Source organism: Trachypithecus francoisi, unplaced genomic scaffold, assembly GCF_009764315.1.
Source record: "Trachypithecus francoisi isolate TF-2019V2 unplaced genomic scaffold, Tfra_2.0 Lachesis_group0, whole genome shotgun sequence".
NCBI lineage: Eukaryota > Metazoa > Chordata > Mammalia > Primates > Cercopithecidae > Trachypithecus > Trachypithecus francoisi.
The window spans coordinates 134,626,673-134,643,609 of record NW_022681453.1 but is presented as its reverse complement, the minus strand read 5'-3'; the positions used below and the strand labels follow the sequence as shown (position 1 = coordinate 134,643,609).

General features: G+C 36.6%; 1 protein-coding gene across 6 annotated transcripts in view; it reads right to left on the bottom strand.

The window, feature by feature from the left end:
- The window catches only part of GOLGA4 (golgin A4), a 120,120-nt gene that overhangs the window by 34,134 nt on the left and 69,049 nt on the right, over nucleotides 1–16,937 (bottom strand). For all 6 annotated transcript variants that reach the window (XM_033212023.1, XM_033212019.1, XM_033212020.1 and 3 more), the window contains 5 exons: nucleotides 13,400–13,531; nucleotides 10,721–10,876; nucleotides 4,906–9,140; nucleotides 4,198–4,319; nucleotides 3,640–3,770 (listed from right to left, as the gene is read on the bottom strand). In XM_033212023.1, coding sequence (XP_033067914.1) covers nucleotides 3,640–3,770; nucleotides 4,198–4,319; nucleotides 4,906–9,140; nucleotides 10,721–10,876; nucleotides 13,400–13,531 — 4,776 coding nt within the window. The remainder of the gene's footprint in view (nucleotides 1–3,639; nucleotides 3,771–4,197; nucleotides 4,320–4,905; nucleotides 9,141–10,720; nucleotides 10,877–13,399; nucleotides 13,532–16,937) is intronic.

Sequence of the window (16,937 nt, the reverse complement as noted above, 5' to 3'; positions counted from 1 at the left end):
AATCCTCCTGCCTCAGTCTCCCAAAGTGCTGGGATGACAGGTATAAGCCACTGAGCCCAGTCACACACACCTGTCCCCCAACTTTTTTTTTTAGCCAAAAGAGAGACGGTAACGCCTGTATTATTTTATGAAGCCTGAGAATGTGATTTTAGGCACACAGAAAAGCATGTACAAAGGAAACATCTGGAGAAGAACAAGCTATGGTTGAGTCTGGCTGGAACACAGACCAAACTGGACGAGATATCACTGTGACAATGGGAAACCACTACACATATTTAGGAGAAGTAATAAATTCACACCTTTGTTTCCAGACAGACAATAACTCTGACAGAGATGACTATGTTAGGGAAAAAAAAAAACTGCAGTAAGGGAACTAGGTAGGACATTAATACAACAGATCGGGCCAGATGAAAAAATGGCAGCACAGACTGTGGTGGCAGCAGCAGAGTTCAGAGGAGAGCAACAGGCAACATGACTCTCAGGATGTTTCAAACCATATCCTGTGAGTCCATTATATGTCAGATAATTATGCTGGGGAGAGAGGCAGATTTAATGACCAAATAGGTACGTGAATATGTATGTGTATGGTGTTTAGAGACATAGGAAGTGGGAACTAAAGATGTCAAAAGTTTCCAGCTTCTTCAAAAGGAAGAATGGTAAGAATGTCATTCAAAGTAGAAAAATGAAAATGTGCCTGTGTTCAAATTTGCTATTAACAAATCACAGAATTATTTTAATAGGTGACAAAAATGCAGCATTCTACAACGTCATCACTGAGACAAATCACCAATCTGAGAATAGCTTTTAAGGGGTAAAAAACACTACTACATAATACATACAAATCCCATACGAAATTCCAATCCCAGAAATTTCTAAATGAGAGAATCATAGAGACTATGTCTTTGAATCAAAGCAATATGGTGTTTGCTGAGAACTGCTAATAGCTCTTTTTAGTAGTATTTGCATTTTTAAAAAAATTTCTTCAGGATAAGGTATATCTGGGGATATCTGGATGGGGACTGGCTATTTAATTACAAAGTCAGTCCTAAGTCCTGGCAGCTGAAAGTCTAAGGCTACACTATTCAATATGGTAGCCACTAGCTACCCTAAAACTGTGGCCAGTGAGAACCTGAAACGTTGCTATTCCAAACTGAGATGAAATGTAAAAACACAGTGAATTTCAAAGAATTTATATGTATGTATATATTTTTAATATTGATTACATGTTGAAATGATACTATTTTGGTTATATTGCATTGGTAGCATATATTATTAAAATTAAGTTCACCTGTTTCCTTTTTTTCTTAAATGTGTCTACTAGAAAACTTCAAATTACAATATGGCTCACATCTGTGGCTTTTTTTTTTTTTTTGAGATACAGTCTCTGTCGCCCAGGCTGGAGTGCTGTGGCGCAATCTCAGCTCACTGCAACCTCCGCCTCCCAGGTTCAAGCGACTCTCCTGCCTCACCTTCCTGAGTAGCTGGGATTACAAGCACATGACACCACATCTGGCAAATTTTTTGTATTTTTAGTAGAGATGGGGTTTCACCATGTTGGCCAGGCTGGTCTTGAATTCCTAACTTCAGGTGATCCACCCACCTCAGCCTCCCAAAGTGCTGGAATTACAGGCATGAGCCACCGTGCCTGGCTGGCTTGCATTATATTTCCAAAGGCAGTGCTGGTCCAAGGCACAGGAAGGGACTTGGAAAAGAGTCCATGCCAATCCCTTGCCCACCCTCCACTTACTGTCCACTTGCTCTACTACTCTAAGCCTGAAGTTTGAAGGACAATTTCATTAACTTCCCTAAAATACAGCAGATTTTTAAGGAGGAACCATGTCAAAGGGTATACAGTAACGTGTCTCTTTGTTCGCTCATCTTCTACCTAAAAGGTCTGTCATGACTCTAGAAAAGTCTACCATCTGCTACCCCACACATCCCAAGACAGAGAAATAGCTCACAAAAGGGAATTCTAGAGCTATGGCACAATTTACTCCCTGCAAATGAATCTCCCTGACTTAATTATCCATGATATATAACTGACTTCTGTAAGTTCCTTTGTTAGGAAGAAGTCTTTTTTTACAAAATGTGTAAAGCTAATGAAGAATCACTGCTCTACCACTCACTATGTAGTTTTAGCGAAATTACTTAACTATACTGAGCTGGCTTTTCCTTCTGAAAAACAAAAACAGAAGAAAAAAAAAGTAGAACTAAACTAGCTTTACTGTATCTTCCAATTCCAACATTCTCTAGGCATTCAAGAAATAATACTGTTTTTTTAAACTTAGCACATATATCCTCTATGGAAGTATAAGAAAATGTGAAATTATTTAAATCTTTTCATAATGATATATAAAGCTCAAGAATTATAATAAAAGGTGGCATTTATAGGTATGTGTTATATCTTGGAATTTTAGCCATTTCAATTACATTTAAAATAATTATTAGAATCTGTTCCTGACTCAGACCTCTGCTGACATAGTCAGTTAAGGCATGATTCTTTGATTTATAAATTCTTAATCACCAAAAGATTCTCAGCATATAGTGAAATAAGGCTTAGAGTAACTACAGAATCTGTAAGCCAACGAAAAACAATTTATATTGTGTTACATTTGAAAATGTTTTCTTAAGAGTCCAAAGTACTAATTAGCATTTATGATTTATCTTCATGGTGTATCTTCAGGGCTTATTTTGCTAATGGCAATGCATTAGTGGCATATTCTACGAATTGCAACATGGCATAAGTAGAGTTAAGTACTTTGAAATAACCTTCCATTAAATATAAAAGATTTGGCTTACACATTCCATTTTTTCCCAGTTTTTTTCTCTTGAGACCAGTACAATCTCCACATACTGGGTAGAGATAGAGTAAAGTTAATTGGCCCTCCCAGAGAGATTCCAGCTAAGTTAAGCAGCCACATTTAAATACACACTCACTACCCCATTACTTAGACTTCACTGAAGCACAAGGTCTTGATTCTTAGTCTGGTTCCCTCACAGTTCAGTCAGACTCTGTGAGGCAGATGGGAAAGAAACTATTCTTTCTTTTTTTTTTTTTTTTTTTTTTTTGAGATGGAGTCTTGCTCTGTCGCCGGGGCTGGAGTGCAGTGGCCGGATCTCAGCTCACTGCAAGCTCCGCCTCCCGGGTTCACGCCATTCTCCTGCCTCAGCCTCCCGAGTGGCTGGGACTACAGACGCCCGCCACCTCGCCCGGCTAGTTTTTTGTATTTTTTAGTAGAGACGGGGTTTCACAGTGTTCGCCAGGATGGTCTCGATCTCCTGACCTCGTGATCCGCCCGCCTCGGCCTCCCAAAGTGCTGGGATTACAGGCTTGAGCCACTGCGCCCGGCCGAAACTATTCTTTCTTTTAGTATCTACTGTTGCTTCAATACTAGCAACAAGGGGACTGTGCTGCCAGGTTAGCAGAATCACATCAGGAAACTACAATCCTGGCAGAAATCAACTCAACTTTATAAATCTGCATATAACAGTACTAATTTGAATAACACTGAGTCAAAAAAAAAAAAAAAAAACACTTTTCGTTCAAAAAAACACATTTGAAAAGGAAATCTTCAGCACTACCACGAAATCTATTACAGCTAAATTTCAAAAGTGAGAGAGAAGAAATAAGGTACAAACATCAAGGATTTCTTCATATCTTTTGGCTGTTTGTTTTAGATCATCATCTTTCTCAGCAATTTTTTTAAGTAACTGATTTGTCTCTTCTTGATGGCTTTCTAAAAGTTCAGCCTCCACCTCCTGGGCCTTATCTAATAAATAAAAATGGACACAGGCAAGAAAACACATTAGTCAAGAGTTAATATTTACATCTCAGTTTCAGTAACAATTCTCATTCCAATTAATTTTGATATTTAATTTTATATAAGCATTGTAAGATGTTTAATGAGACATCTAACTCAACAGTGATCAAATGTATCCTTTCCCTGAGCAAAAGTGTCTTTTTACAAGGTAACTAATCAGCTAATACTTTCCGATTGTTTTACCTGCTCCCCCTCTCCTTAAGGTAAGTCATTGCCAGGCAGGGCAGGTTCCCAATAGAGAACGTTATTGGGCAAGGATTATTTCTTCTCCAGTTTAATGACTTAATGCACTTACCACAAAGTGCAAAAACAATAAGCTTAAATTATAGCCTCTGCTGATATAATTGTTCCTTCTGGAACTTAAACTTTTACTTACTGATAGTTTCTTTTATGGTCATTTCCAGCTCTTGCTCCTTTTGTGCCAGCTGCGTATTAAACTCCCTCATCAGCTGTTTTAATGTGGAATTGTGCTTCAGTTCAAGATCTTCCTGCTCCTGTCTGAGTAACAAAAATTTACAGTTAACTGTGGCCACACAAAGAACAAGCTGCAAGGAACTTGAACCTGGTCTTCAAGACAGTGCATTGAGTTCACTGTATGAAAACATTTTTGAGAGAGAGAGAGATTGTGTGTGTGTGTGTGTGGTGTGTCCAGGTACAGAAAACACTTCTGGAGGGACATATCAACTATGATTACTTCTAAGGGAGTGGTCCTAGGAACCACAGAATTTTTGTTTTCCATTTTAATTTTTTTCAAAACACATCTATGTTATATAATAATACTGCTAATACTAAAAACAATGAAATGAAAAGAAAATAATTACTTGGATATATCCCTAATAACCAGAATCTTGTACACAAGAAAAGGTTTTTCTCCCCTAAATGGACATGGAATAACACTGTCACTTGCCCTAAATTGTTTTTACTTCTCCTCATATTTAACATACTGGATTTATGTTTAATACTTTGGGTTGGTGAAACTTACCCAAATAATTTAAAATAACTGTATTAGGCACCAAAAAAAAAAAGGAGACTTCATTAAGGACTGCCATAAAAATAAAAATATTCAAGCTGATATAAAACTTACTTGATTTTCTCTTCCCTTTCTTGTTCATACTCTTTCTTTAGTATTTCCAATTCTTGCTGATGCTCCTTTCTCAACATTCGAAGGTCTTTCTGCAGTCTAACAATCTCCTTGCCCAGTTTCTGTTTCTCCCGTTCTGCCCCTGCTAATTTAAACTCCAGGTCATTGTGCTGGGCTTCCATGTTACTAAGCAATTTGGGTTGGACCAAATGTGATTTGGACTTTTCGTCAGTGTTTTCTTCCAAAAGTTCTGTGGGTTTATTTTTTCCATCCATCTGTTGTAAAGCCTGTAATTTTTCATATTTTGAGGTCAACACTTCCATTTCAACTCTATGTACTTCTTTCTGTCTTACTAAGCAGGAATCCAGCTCTTTTATCTTTTGCTCCAAGATCTGACAGGTTAGTTCCTTCTCCTGGAGGATTTTCTGGACATCGTCAAACACATTTTCCAAGTTTTGCTTTGCCTGTATGTTATTTTTACCTCCTTCTTCTTCCACATGCTGGGATACTATCAAGGAATATTTCTTGTTTTTTTCTTCAAGTTCTTCTTGAAGATGACCTATCATAACTTGATCTTCATGTTGCTTTGCCTCAGCATGTTCTAGCTTTATTAAGAGCTCCTGGTATTTGCACTGCATTTCAGAATGAGAAGAAACGGTCTCTTCTTTTTCCTGCCCTACCCTCGGCAACAGCTTTTCTTTTTCAGTTAAATTTCTTTGTAAAATACTGATTTTTTCTTCATGTGTCTTCTGCATACAGCCTTGGGAATCTGCTTCTTGTTCAGTACATGCTACCACATTTTTTGCTGATCTGGGTACAATTAATGTTTCTGATTGTGAACTTTCCACTGACTTAAGTTTTTCTTCCAAGATGTGAACTTCCCTTTCTTTTTCCTGCAATTTTGTATTTAACTCACTCAAGTGGCTTTCTGTACCTTTTTTATACTGCTCTTCTTTCTCTTCCATTTGAGATAACAACTGCTTCTTAATGGCAGCAATTTTTTGTTCAGCTTTTTTCTTCAACTCTGCTAATTTTGCAGCACTTTCTGACTCAAGCCTATCTTCCAATGCCTTTAACTCCTCCTCTTTGCTTTTCACACTTAAATTCACATGTTCTAATTCTTTCTTCTTAGTTTCAAGTTCAGCTTTCATGGAATAAACTTGGTTTTCAAGTGTTAAGATTTTTTCTTTAGCTTCTTTAACCCTGTTGTCCTTTTCCTCTCCTAACTCTTGAAAATGCTGAAGTTTCTGAACCAATTCTTTGTGTTCAATATCCTTTTGCTGATTGTAATTTTTAAGAACTTCATTTAAGGTCTCTATTTCAATCGTTTTCTGGGTAATATGGTCCTCTAATTCCATAATTCTTGCTGTTTGAGTCTTTAACTCTGTTTCTAAATTACACTCCTTTTTCTCCATCTTGCTCTTCTTGTCTTCCATTTCACCCTTTAAACAATCAAATCTTTTATTTTGCTGATCAAGGTCTTCCTTCAATAAATTTATCTTCTCATCCTTTTCATGAGCTTCCTTTGATTTTAATTCAAGCTGAATCTGCAATTCTTTAATAGTGTTTTGATGCTGTGTAAATCTTGACTGCGCTTTCTTCTTCCATTCTGAGAATTTATTGGACCAGTGATCTACCTGCTCAAGAGCAGAAATTTTCTCTTTACTCAGAGTATCAACTTTTAAAGATAAATCTTGCACCTGATCCAGCAATTCATGTTTTTCTTCATCATATTGCTTTCTTAGTGATGAAATGGCTGCTTCTTTTTCGGATAGGCTGATACTATTTTGAAGCTGAACATTCAAATCAGTTAGTTGTTTACTAAGACTGCTAATCTCAATTTTTTTTTCTTTAAGCTCTTCTTTCATCAATGTGACAGCATTGATGTTTTCAGATAACTCTTTCTTCAACTGTGTTATACAAGACTCCTTTTCAGAAGCAGCCTGTTGCTGATTGCCTCCTTCCTTCTGTAAGGCTTCTTTTTCTGTTACAAGACTTTCAATATCAGCCTTCATGCTCTTAATTTGATTTTCTTTTTCTTCTAACTGATGAGTAGCCTGTTGAAAAGAAATATTTAGTGCATTCTGTTCCTCTGTCAACTGTCTAAGCTGTGCTTCTAATTCAGAAACTGTGCAAGTTTTAATTAACAGTGCCTCCTTAACTTTAGTTGTATGGTGCTGACAATGAGAAATCCTAGAGAGAATGGCATTAGTTTTACTACTACTAATGTTGATTAGCTCATTTGTTTTAGCTTCTAGTAAGGCTTCGGTTTTCTTACAGCAAATATCTAGCTGAATCGCTAGTTCCTCAGACAGTTTTTTAAATTCCAAGCTCTTGTCCTCTAGGCTTTTGTTACTGCTTTCATGTGAACATTTCAAACTCTGGAATTCTTCATCTGTGGTTTTCAACTTACTAGTCAACTCAGAAACCTTCCGCTTATCTTCTTCTGCCAGCATCTTCAGTTCAACTAGCTGCTCTTGAAGAAAAGTATTTTCCTTCAGAGAATTATTCAAGTCAACCTCCAGCTTTTCAAGGTGGGCTTTCAGTTTAGTTTCATCTTGTGCAAGAGAATTCACATGGGCAGACTTCTGCTTTAACTGTTCCTGTAATTCATTTAATGTTGTATCCTGCTTAACACCTTCTTCCTTCAGCCATGTTATTTCCTTGTTCATCTCTTCTTTTTCACACCCAAATAGGAGGATCTTCTGTTTCAGTTCTGCTACCTCTTGTTCTTTTTCCTGCAATTGGATTTCATGTATTTCCTGAAGTTCTTCAGCTTGCTGATTAAGTTTCTTTTCCCAGATTGATATGACATCATTGAGTTCTCGTTGATGAACCTCCGTAAGACTTTCTATTTGTTCCTTTTGGTTTGTTTCCAGTCTTGACACTGCATCACTGATTCCAGCTGAGTTAGCCTGTGCCATTTCCAGCATTTTGGCATTAAACTGTTTTTCTTTCTGACTAAGTTCTAGAACAGTATTTTCAAGCTCTTTCTTAAGTTTGGCTTCCTGATCCAGTAATTTTTTCTTTAACGTTTCTTGCATCTCCTTTGCTTTCTGCTTAATTTTTTCCATCTTTTTTTCTTGGTTTTTAAATTTGGTTTCATATTCCTCATTCAAAATAAGAATACTGTCCTCCTTGGCTGACAATTTCTGTGTGAGTATCTCAATTTCTTTCTTCTGTCCTTCTCTCATTTGTAAAATTGTATTTTCCTTTTCTACCAAGATTTGCTTTGTCTGTTCCTGTTCTCTGTTACTATCTTCAAGTTTGGACTCATAGACTTGGGTTAAAGATTTTACCTTTTGCTCCATTTCACTATTCTGTTTTTCAAGTTGCTGCATTAAGTCCTGCACCTGGATTTTGTGAGCATCTAACTCAGTACAAACATCTTTCTTTTGTGTTTCAACTTCAGCTACCTGTTTGGTAAGAAGAATTCTTTCTGTTTCCAAATCCAACAACTTCTGCTGCAATTGGGCCAACTGTTCCTCATATGCTTTTGTCTGCTCATGTGTGGCACTCTGGTAAGACTGAAAAACATCCAGCTTAGCAGATGCCTGCTGGAGTTCCCCTTCAGATCTTTTAATATCTGCCTCTAAATTTTCCACATGAGTCTGATGCTCTTTCAAATGCTTGTCCTTTTCCTTCAACAGAAGCTCAAGTTGATTAATTTGATCTTTTAATGCCTTCTCAGTCCTCTGGATAGATACCTCGTGTTCTTTAATGATACTGTCAACTTGCTGCTGGTGATAATTTTTCTGTTCATCCATCTTGGCCTCTAATTCCTGCTTCATTTTATCTGTTTGATCTTTCAGAACAGAAAGTTCCTCTTCTAGCTTGTGACGGGCTTTTAATACCTCTGACAGTTCAGAAGATAATGATTCTAGTTCTGTTTGTTTCACGTCAAGCTTTTCTAAAGTCTTTTCATTCATTTCTTCTATGTGAGCCTGGAAGAGAATCTCTTTGTCCTTCAACAATGTTTCTTTTTCTTGTTCACACCTTTCCCTAAGTTTTTCCATTTCTGTCTGATATTGTTGCTTTAAGACTTGGAGTTTTTCAGTCCAAAGGGCATCGTGCTGATGCTTAAGGCTTTCCAATTCTGTCTTGTGTTTTTCAACCATGACTGTAATCTCCTTATTGTGCTTATTTTTTTCAGCTTCCAGATGAACAGCCAAATCTTTTGACTGATTTTTGTTTTCTTGTAAGCTTTTTTCCAAAGAACTTTCCAATTCAAGAATTCTCTGTTAATTAAAAACAGATGCATTTTTATTAAAGTACGTACTTACCTATTAGCAATGATACACAGACATGATGTCTACCACCTACCTGAAGATCAAAATTTACATTAATAGCTTAACATATCATACCAAACACTAAAAAGGACAAAGAATCTGTGCTCAATTACTAAAGGAATCAAATAACAAAGAAAAGATTATGGCTAGGCGTGGTGGCTCACGCCTGTAATCCCAGCAGTCTGGGAGGCCAAGGAGGGTAGATCACTTGAAGCCGAGAGTTTGAGACCCAGCCTGGCCAACATGGTAAAGCCCTGCCTCTACCAAAAAAATACAAAAATTAGCCAGGCGGGGTAGCGTGCAGCTGTAGTCCCAGCTACTCGGGAGGCTGAGGTTGGGGAATCCCTTGAACCCAGCGGAGGCTGCAGTGAGCCGAGATCATGCCACTACACTCCAGCCTGGGCAACAAAGCAAGACTGTCTTGAAAAACAAACAAACAAACAAAAAAAAAAGAAAAGAAAAGATTATATGCTTAACCCAACTCATAGTTCCAGCCTACATACTATTTTATTATTCTCATAATTTTAGAAGAAAAAGAGCATATGATTTTTCCACCTTCAAAATTATCATTTAGAAAGTTCTTTTTTCAAAAAGAAGGAACTTGCACACATTTTAACAAAAATTATTATTATCTCATGAAAATGTATTATGTATCTCATGAAACTGAAGTTAAGTAAGGCAGACCCACAAAATGTCAGAACTGGAAAGGTCCTAGGGTCCCAAGGAATTACTGAATATAATCTCTTCATGAGACAGGTGATGAAATTAAAGTACAATTAAATTAAAAAGCTAACAAGTAGAAGAGCTAGGCCTCCTAAGTGTCCATTTCACCCACCATGGAACCTTTTGTAAGTGTTAGTAATGGAAAAATTAAGGATGGTTTAGAGCTATGAGTAAGAAGTATGGCTGTTTTACTATCTAAATCAGAGCAAAAAAGCTAACAAGTCTAAACATCGTCAGTTTTCAAAACAGGTTGTACGTTTCAAATACTGCTAAGGAAAGGGTCAGACAGGGTCTTTAAAATGTACACTCTGAGACATATATACAAATATGTTCATTACGGGACTATGTTTAGTATGGAAAAACTGGGGAAACCAAATGCAAAACAACACACTAGTGTAATTAAACTGTGATATAAGCAGAGACTGGATTACGTTCAGGACATGGCATAAGATAAACCTGGACATGCAGGAAGGTGCCAGAACAAGTAGTGCCTACAAAATGAGCCCACTTCCTAGACATCAAGGATGAGTACGCAATGGAGATGCTGCAGGGTCAGTGAAAAGCGGCAGACTCAGTGGCTGACAGAAATACAGTCAGCTAAAGGCAGAACCAGGAGCATCATGTAATAAACAGAGCCTAAAGCCAAATCCACTCCCATGCATAGCGCACACTATCTAAAAATGAAGGGCACGTATACATAAATCTAATCCAATAATCTTTGAAACTTTATACTGACTACAGAGATAACAAATTTTCATACGCAAATAGTTTCACAACTCCAGAATCTGAGTATCATTAAAACTTACAGTTCTGTAAGTCTCTGCTTCTTGCTGAAGGTTCCGAAGTTTATTTTCACTTTCTGTGAGGATTGCTTTTTTCTGCAACTCTAACTCTTCTAGGGCCAAAGATTCTTGCTGTTCTTTTTCTTGGCTGATCTTCAAATATTCTGATTGACTCTTTTCCTGTGCCAAAAATAATTAATACCACCTTAAATGCATATAAATCTTCAGCATTTGCAAAGTACTTCCCCAGGAATCATTCATTTCTTTTGATCTGCACCCAGCCCTGTTGGATAGGTAATGTCATCATCTCTCTCCTCCCATGCTCTAGTCTATAGAAACAAGGCACTATGGCTTTTCCAGTGGGGTAATTGCCACAATTACTACTGATATGAAAAATTTTGTTCCAATAACCCCACTATGTCTATTTTTCCACTATTCAAATGTTTTACAAAACACTGCTGAATGTGAAAGGTCACCAGAGTTCGGTATTTCTACTCTAGGTCTAGAAACTAGATTTAAGTTTATACAGTTTGTGAGAAATACCTCATTTAGAAAGGGACCCCACACGGCAAATCAAATTGAAATCAGAAGATGACTTGTGAATATATGGGTAAGATCAAGACAATATCTATAAAACAAAGCTACATTGGTTCTACCACCCTATCAATCCTTAAAAGCTTCTCTGATTGTCCTTACCATGTATCAACATTCAATTTAAAGTGTTTAGTGTTTTGAGAAGAGAAGCTTTAGAGAGTATTTTTAATGGTCGATTAACATATTAAATGTTAATTTCTTAACTGAACTCCAATTAAGACAAGTGTGCTTATCTATACCTATTGCTTAGAGCAGATATTGCCAACGGCAATACTTTCAGTTCACTGTACTCAAAGTAAAGTGTACTACTTTAATTAAGGAAAAATTTTGTACCATATTGAGAGTAGGTTGATAAGAAAATATTAGTTTCCATAGCACTGATTTTAAAATATCCATTTAAATATATTATTTAATGTAAACTATATTTTAAATATATCTCTACATGCCCATAAAGGAGGAAATTTTAATAGTCCACTGAATTAAGAAACGGGCAGGCACAGGTACCCACACATGTGTATATGAAGGCTGGCTCAGTGTCCCCAAAGGTCAATTACCCCAGCATGAAAACTCAGAGTAGGTCCTCATGACAGGCATTTTTAGTGCTATTTATTTCCCACTTTGTTTCTTAATTTTTTGCCCCTATTTTTAATTTATGTTGTACTGTTACAGTTTAAGTATTCTGGTAAAATGCTTTAATTCTTTTCTGGATCAACAAAGAAAACAAGTATGTGGCCATATATGTGTAAATTTCATGACCATAGACACCCAATCATACTGTAAATCCATGTGCCCCCACAGAGCAGGTTAGAGAACTTGTTAACTCAATTCAAGAATCACTGCTGCTAGAAATTCTCGGGGCCCCAGAAGCAACTAAGAGTGAAAACAACAATATATGTAAGAAAGAAGATTAAAATCTAAAATACTATTTATTATCCTTTTACACTGAAAGTATTTTTGAGTTACACGTATTATCTTATGGATAATAACTTCATACAACAACATATTACATTTTTGTCACTAACACTTTTTTATGGGCAACTTATGTAAAAGGCTTTCATAAGTGAAGAAAAATATTTTTTGTTTTAAACTTTCAAATTATGCTATTTTAAAAAATCTTTCAGCAAAAATCTCAATCTGCTTTCCTGGTTTTTGTTAGTTCAGGAAGTTTTTAAATTTAACTCTATTTTTTAAGCCATCATATGGACTGAAAATTAGTACTGAAATTATTCCACTTAAAATAAAAATTACTTGGCCATTTTTATTTCTTCTTCTGTAAAATGCAACTCAGCCAAAATTTTCTCAGACTTGAGCTCTGGGTACACTCAGTCTGATGAGATTTTTGACATTGTTCTTGAATTATGCACTCTCTTCTTGAATTATGCAGTCACTAGTTCAATTAATCTATCTTCTCCTTTTCTTGTCCCTAATCATAGCCTACTGTCAGGTGGGAGGGATGGATAAACAATCTGCTTAATGAAAGTGTGTTAGTTATAGTGAATATTGACAACGAAAGAGAAATATAAATATTGAAAGAAATTGTTAAAATTTTTTAAATGTTTTAAAAAGAAAGTGTGGCCAAGCACAGTGGCTCACACCTGTAATCCCAACACTTTGGGAGGCCAATGTGGGTGGATAACTTGAGGTGAGGAGCTCAAGATCAGCCTGGCCAACATGGTGAAACCCCATCTCTACTAAAAAAAAAAAAAAAAAAAAAAAATTCGCTGAGCTTGGTGGTGTGCACCTGCAGTCCCAGTTACTTCTGAGGCTGAGGCAGGGGAATCACTTGAACTGGGAAGATGGAGATTATGCAGGCTGCAGTGAGCCGAGATCTCACCACTGCACTCCAGCCTAGGCGATAGAGCGAGACTCCATCTCGGAAAAAAAAAAAGAAAGAAAGAAAGTGTGTCAGATCAGTAAATTTAATTTTCACACAATGCCAAGCTAATAAGCTCTGACAGCTTGCCTACTCTCTATCCTCTCTTTATACCCAAACGTCAAGGCTGCCAGTAGTCTGACCTCCAACTGGAATGCAACGGTGAGAGGATGATAACTTTGTAACTCTGAGAAGTATATCTAGAGCAGAAAAAAAAAAAAAAAATAGGCACTTACAAGAGCTACTTTCATTTGCTCCTGAAATTCCCTTTCTCGGGTCTGAAGCTTCTTGGTCAGTTCCTGCTCTTTTCTGGCCAGCTCCTTTTCATGAAGCTTCTGTAGCTTAGCAATTTGTTCTTCTGAGGATTTCTGAAAATGAGCCAGATAATATAAGGACACCCAGAATAAAATATGTAACTCCACAACTAAATACTATTATAATTTACTCAAACTAATAACTTTTTAAGAAGAAAAAAATCATATTCCTCCTAAAACACATTTCCTACACAGATCAAAGTCATCAAAGCCATGATAGTTAAAAGAATAACCAGTAATTTTCCTCTTATTTTAAGACAAGTGCTGCTGCTGCTGCAATAGACTTCATTTCCACATCTTGTAGGGATGTTCCCTACAAGTCAGGATAGGGGAGCACAGCTGAGGAATAAGGATGCTCTCAGAGAGGGCACTACACTGGTGAAGGTGCGCCTTGGATGCACCAATCAAATTATGCCCAGCTTTCCAGGTTTGTACTATTTATTAAAAGGTACAGGCCTTGTTCTTTTTTTGGATAGGAAACCTCAATCTCATAAAAATGTCAAATCTCCTTATATAAATCTAAAAAGTTAATATACAAAAAAAAAAAAAAACCAGAATGGGGGAGCCCACTGGACAAAATAAACATGGAAGAATAACAAACACTATTCCAAGAAATAAGAGTAATAATAAGAAGCTACCAAATAGCATATTATAAAATTAGAGTAAAGAGCTGCACACGGTCAGACAAAGCAATAGAACAGCACAGAGAATGAAGGAAAAAAAACCCTCACATTTAATACTTTAATAATTTAGTATATATTAAAGATAACATGGGCGGGGCATGGTGGCTTATGCCTGTAATCCCAGCACTTTGGGAGGCCAAGGCAGGAGGACAGTTTGAGCTCAGGAGTTCAAGACTAGCCTGGACAAAATAGGGAGACCCAGTCTCTACAAAAAAAACAAACAAAAAAAGAAGATAATATGGCATATTGGAGGGAGAAATGTGGATTACTAAATAAATGATTTGGAGACCATTTGGTAGCCATCTGGGAAAAATTTAAGTTGAATCCTTACCTCACTCCTTACACTAAATAAATTTCAGTTGGATCAAAGATGTTAACAGTAAAAAAAATGAAAGCATGAAAGTGCCAGAAGAAAAAATCAAATTTTAAAAAATGATCTCAGGACTGAACACGTGTTTAAAAAAAAAAAAAAATCCAGATAGCATTTAAAGAAAAGCCTTATAAATTCAACTACAAGGAAAAAAAAATTTCTACAAAAACAAGTTGTAAAGTCAACAAATAACAAACTGAGAAAACTATTTGGCTAAAAGGACCTATGTCCAAAGGGCTAATTCTCATAAACAAAGAGCTTCTACAAATCAATAAAAGACCAATAGCCCGACAGAAAAGTGAGTCAAGGATTTGGCCAAATAACTTAAATAGGAAAAATATGTTTATCATACAGGTAAGAATTATATATATTAGAATGGTAATTTTTTTAACGTATAAACTTGGAAAGATAAAGTTAGATAATGCTATCTTTATGAGGGGGGAAACATATTCTAACACATTGCTTGTGAGGGTATAAATTGTCCTCCACAGACCTCACAGCAACTAGGCAACAATTAAAAATACATATAGTCTTTGCTTGAGTAATAGTCCACTTGTAGTCATCTACCCTAAAGAAATATAAATGTAAACAAGTATGGATAAGAATATTCACAGGCCAGGCACAGTGGCTCATGCCTGTAATCCCAACAATTTGGGAGGCCGAGGCTAGTGGATCACCTGAGATCAGGAGTTTCAGACCAGCCCGGCCAACATGGTGAAACCCTATCTCTATTAAAAATACAAAAATTAGCTAGGCATGATAGCACATGCCTGTAATCCCAGCTACTCAGGAGGCTGAGGCAGGAGAATCGCCTGAACCTGGGAGGCAGAGGATGCAGTGAATCGAGACTGCAACATTGCACCCCAGCCTGGGTGAGAGAGCAAGACTCGGTCTCAAAAAAAAAAAAAAAAAGGAAAAAAAAAAGTGATAATTTGCAATAGCAAAAACAGAAAACAATCTAAGTATCTATCAACAGGAAACTGATTAAATTACAGGACATTCATACAATGAAATCTTGAGCAGCCTTTAAAATAAATGGGGTATCACTATGAATTATCAACTACCAATGGCTAAGAAACTCCTAGAAAGATTATTAAGTGGAAAAGCAAAATATAGAACATTCTATATAACATGCTATCTTTTGTGTTTAAAAAAAGAAAAAACTGAATTTTTAAAAATGATGTCAGGATTAACCATGTGGTTTTTAAGTTAAAAAAAAAAAATCCGGCCAGGCGCAGTGGCTCAAGCCTGTAATCCCAGCACTTTGGGAGGCCGAGACGGGCGGATCACGAGGTCAGGAGATCGAGACCATCCTGGCTAACACGGTGAAACCCCATCTCTACTAAAAAATACAAAAAACTAGCCGGGCGAGGTGGCGGGCGCTTGTAGTCCCAGCTACTCGGGAGGCTGAGGCAGGAGAATGGCGTAAACCTGGGAGGCGGAGCTTGCAGTGAGCTGAGATCCCATCACTGCACTCCAGCCTGGGCGACAGAGCGAGACTCCGTCTCAAAAAAAAAAAGTCCAGATACCATTTAAAGGAAGCCTAATAAACCCATCTATAAGGAAAAGAAAAAAAAATTAGAGGAGAAAAGAGAAATTATATACACAGGCTATCTATGAGAAATATACTCAAAAAGGAAAACAGCACTTTTCTTTGGGAAAACAGGGGAATCTTTTCACTATAGACTTTATATCCTCTGATTTTTATACCATATGTCTATATTATTACCTTTCAAAATAATACACTATTTTTAAGTTGTTGGAGTCCATGGTAACATTACTTATCACATCATATGACTACTTTAAAACTTAAAATACAGTCAGGCAGTTACAGTTAAGGCCTTATATATCCAATAATTGGCCACAAATAATTTCTACTTTGAAAATTACCTACAGTTCAGCAGGAAGAAGAAAATGAAAAGAAATATAATTTACCCCCCTCAATGCCTGTTATGCACTCATAAGTAAAATCACAGAAACCTTACCATGAGTTATAGAAATGATACTGAAACTCTGAAATCCAAGCCTCATCTATTCAGATCTATAATTTATCTTGAGCAATTTTAGTGGCCATAATCAAATATCAAGAATATAAATGGGGAGTCAGTAAAGAAATAGGATAAAATGAGCAATGTGGCAAGAAAGGCAAACATGACAGGAGGAAAAACAAGCAAAAAACAAAGCAGAAAAAAATGGGTGAGGAAGGAAGCTGGAAGCAGGGAGGGGCCATGATGATGACATGTTCATATTTCTGAAAATTTGAAAATCTATGGGATTTTAAAAATTCATTAATTTCTAAGAGATCTTTCCAAAAAGCTAACTTTTAAAGTGAGGTCTATCTATATTAAGAGTAACCAGAACATTAAGTAATAATGATCCTTTAAAACATTTAAACAATCTAGTCCCA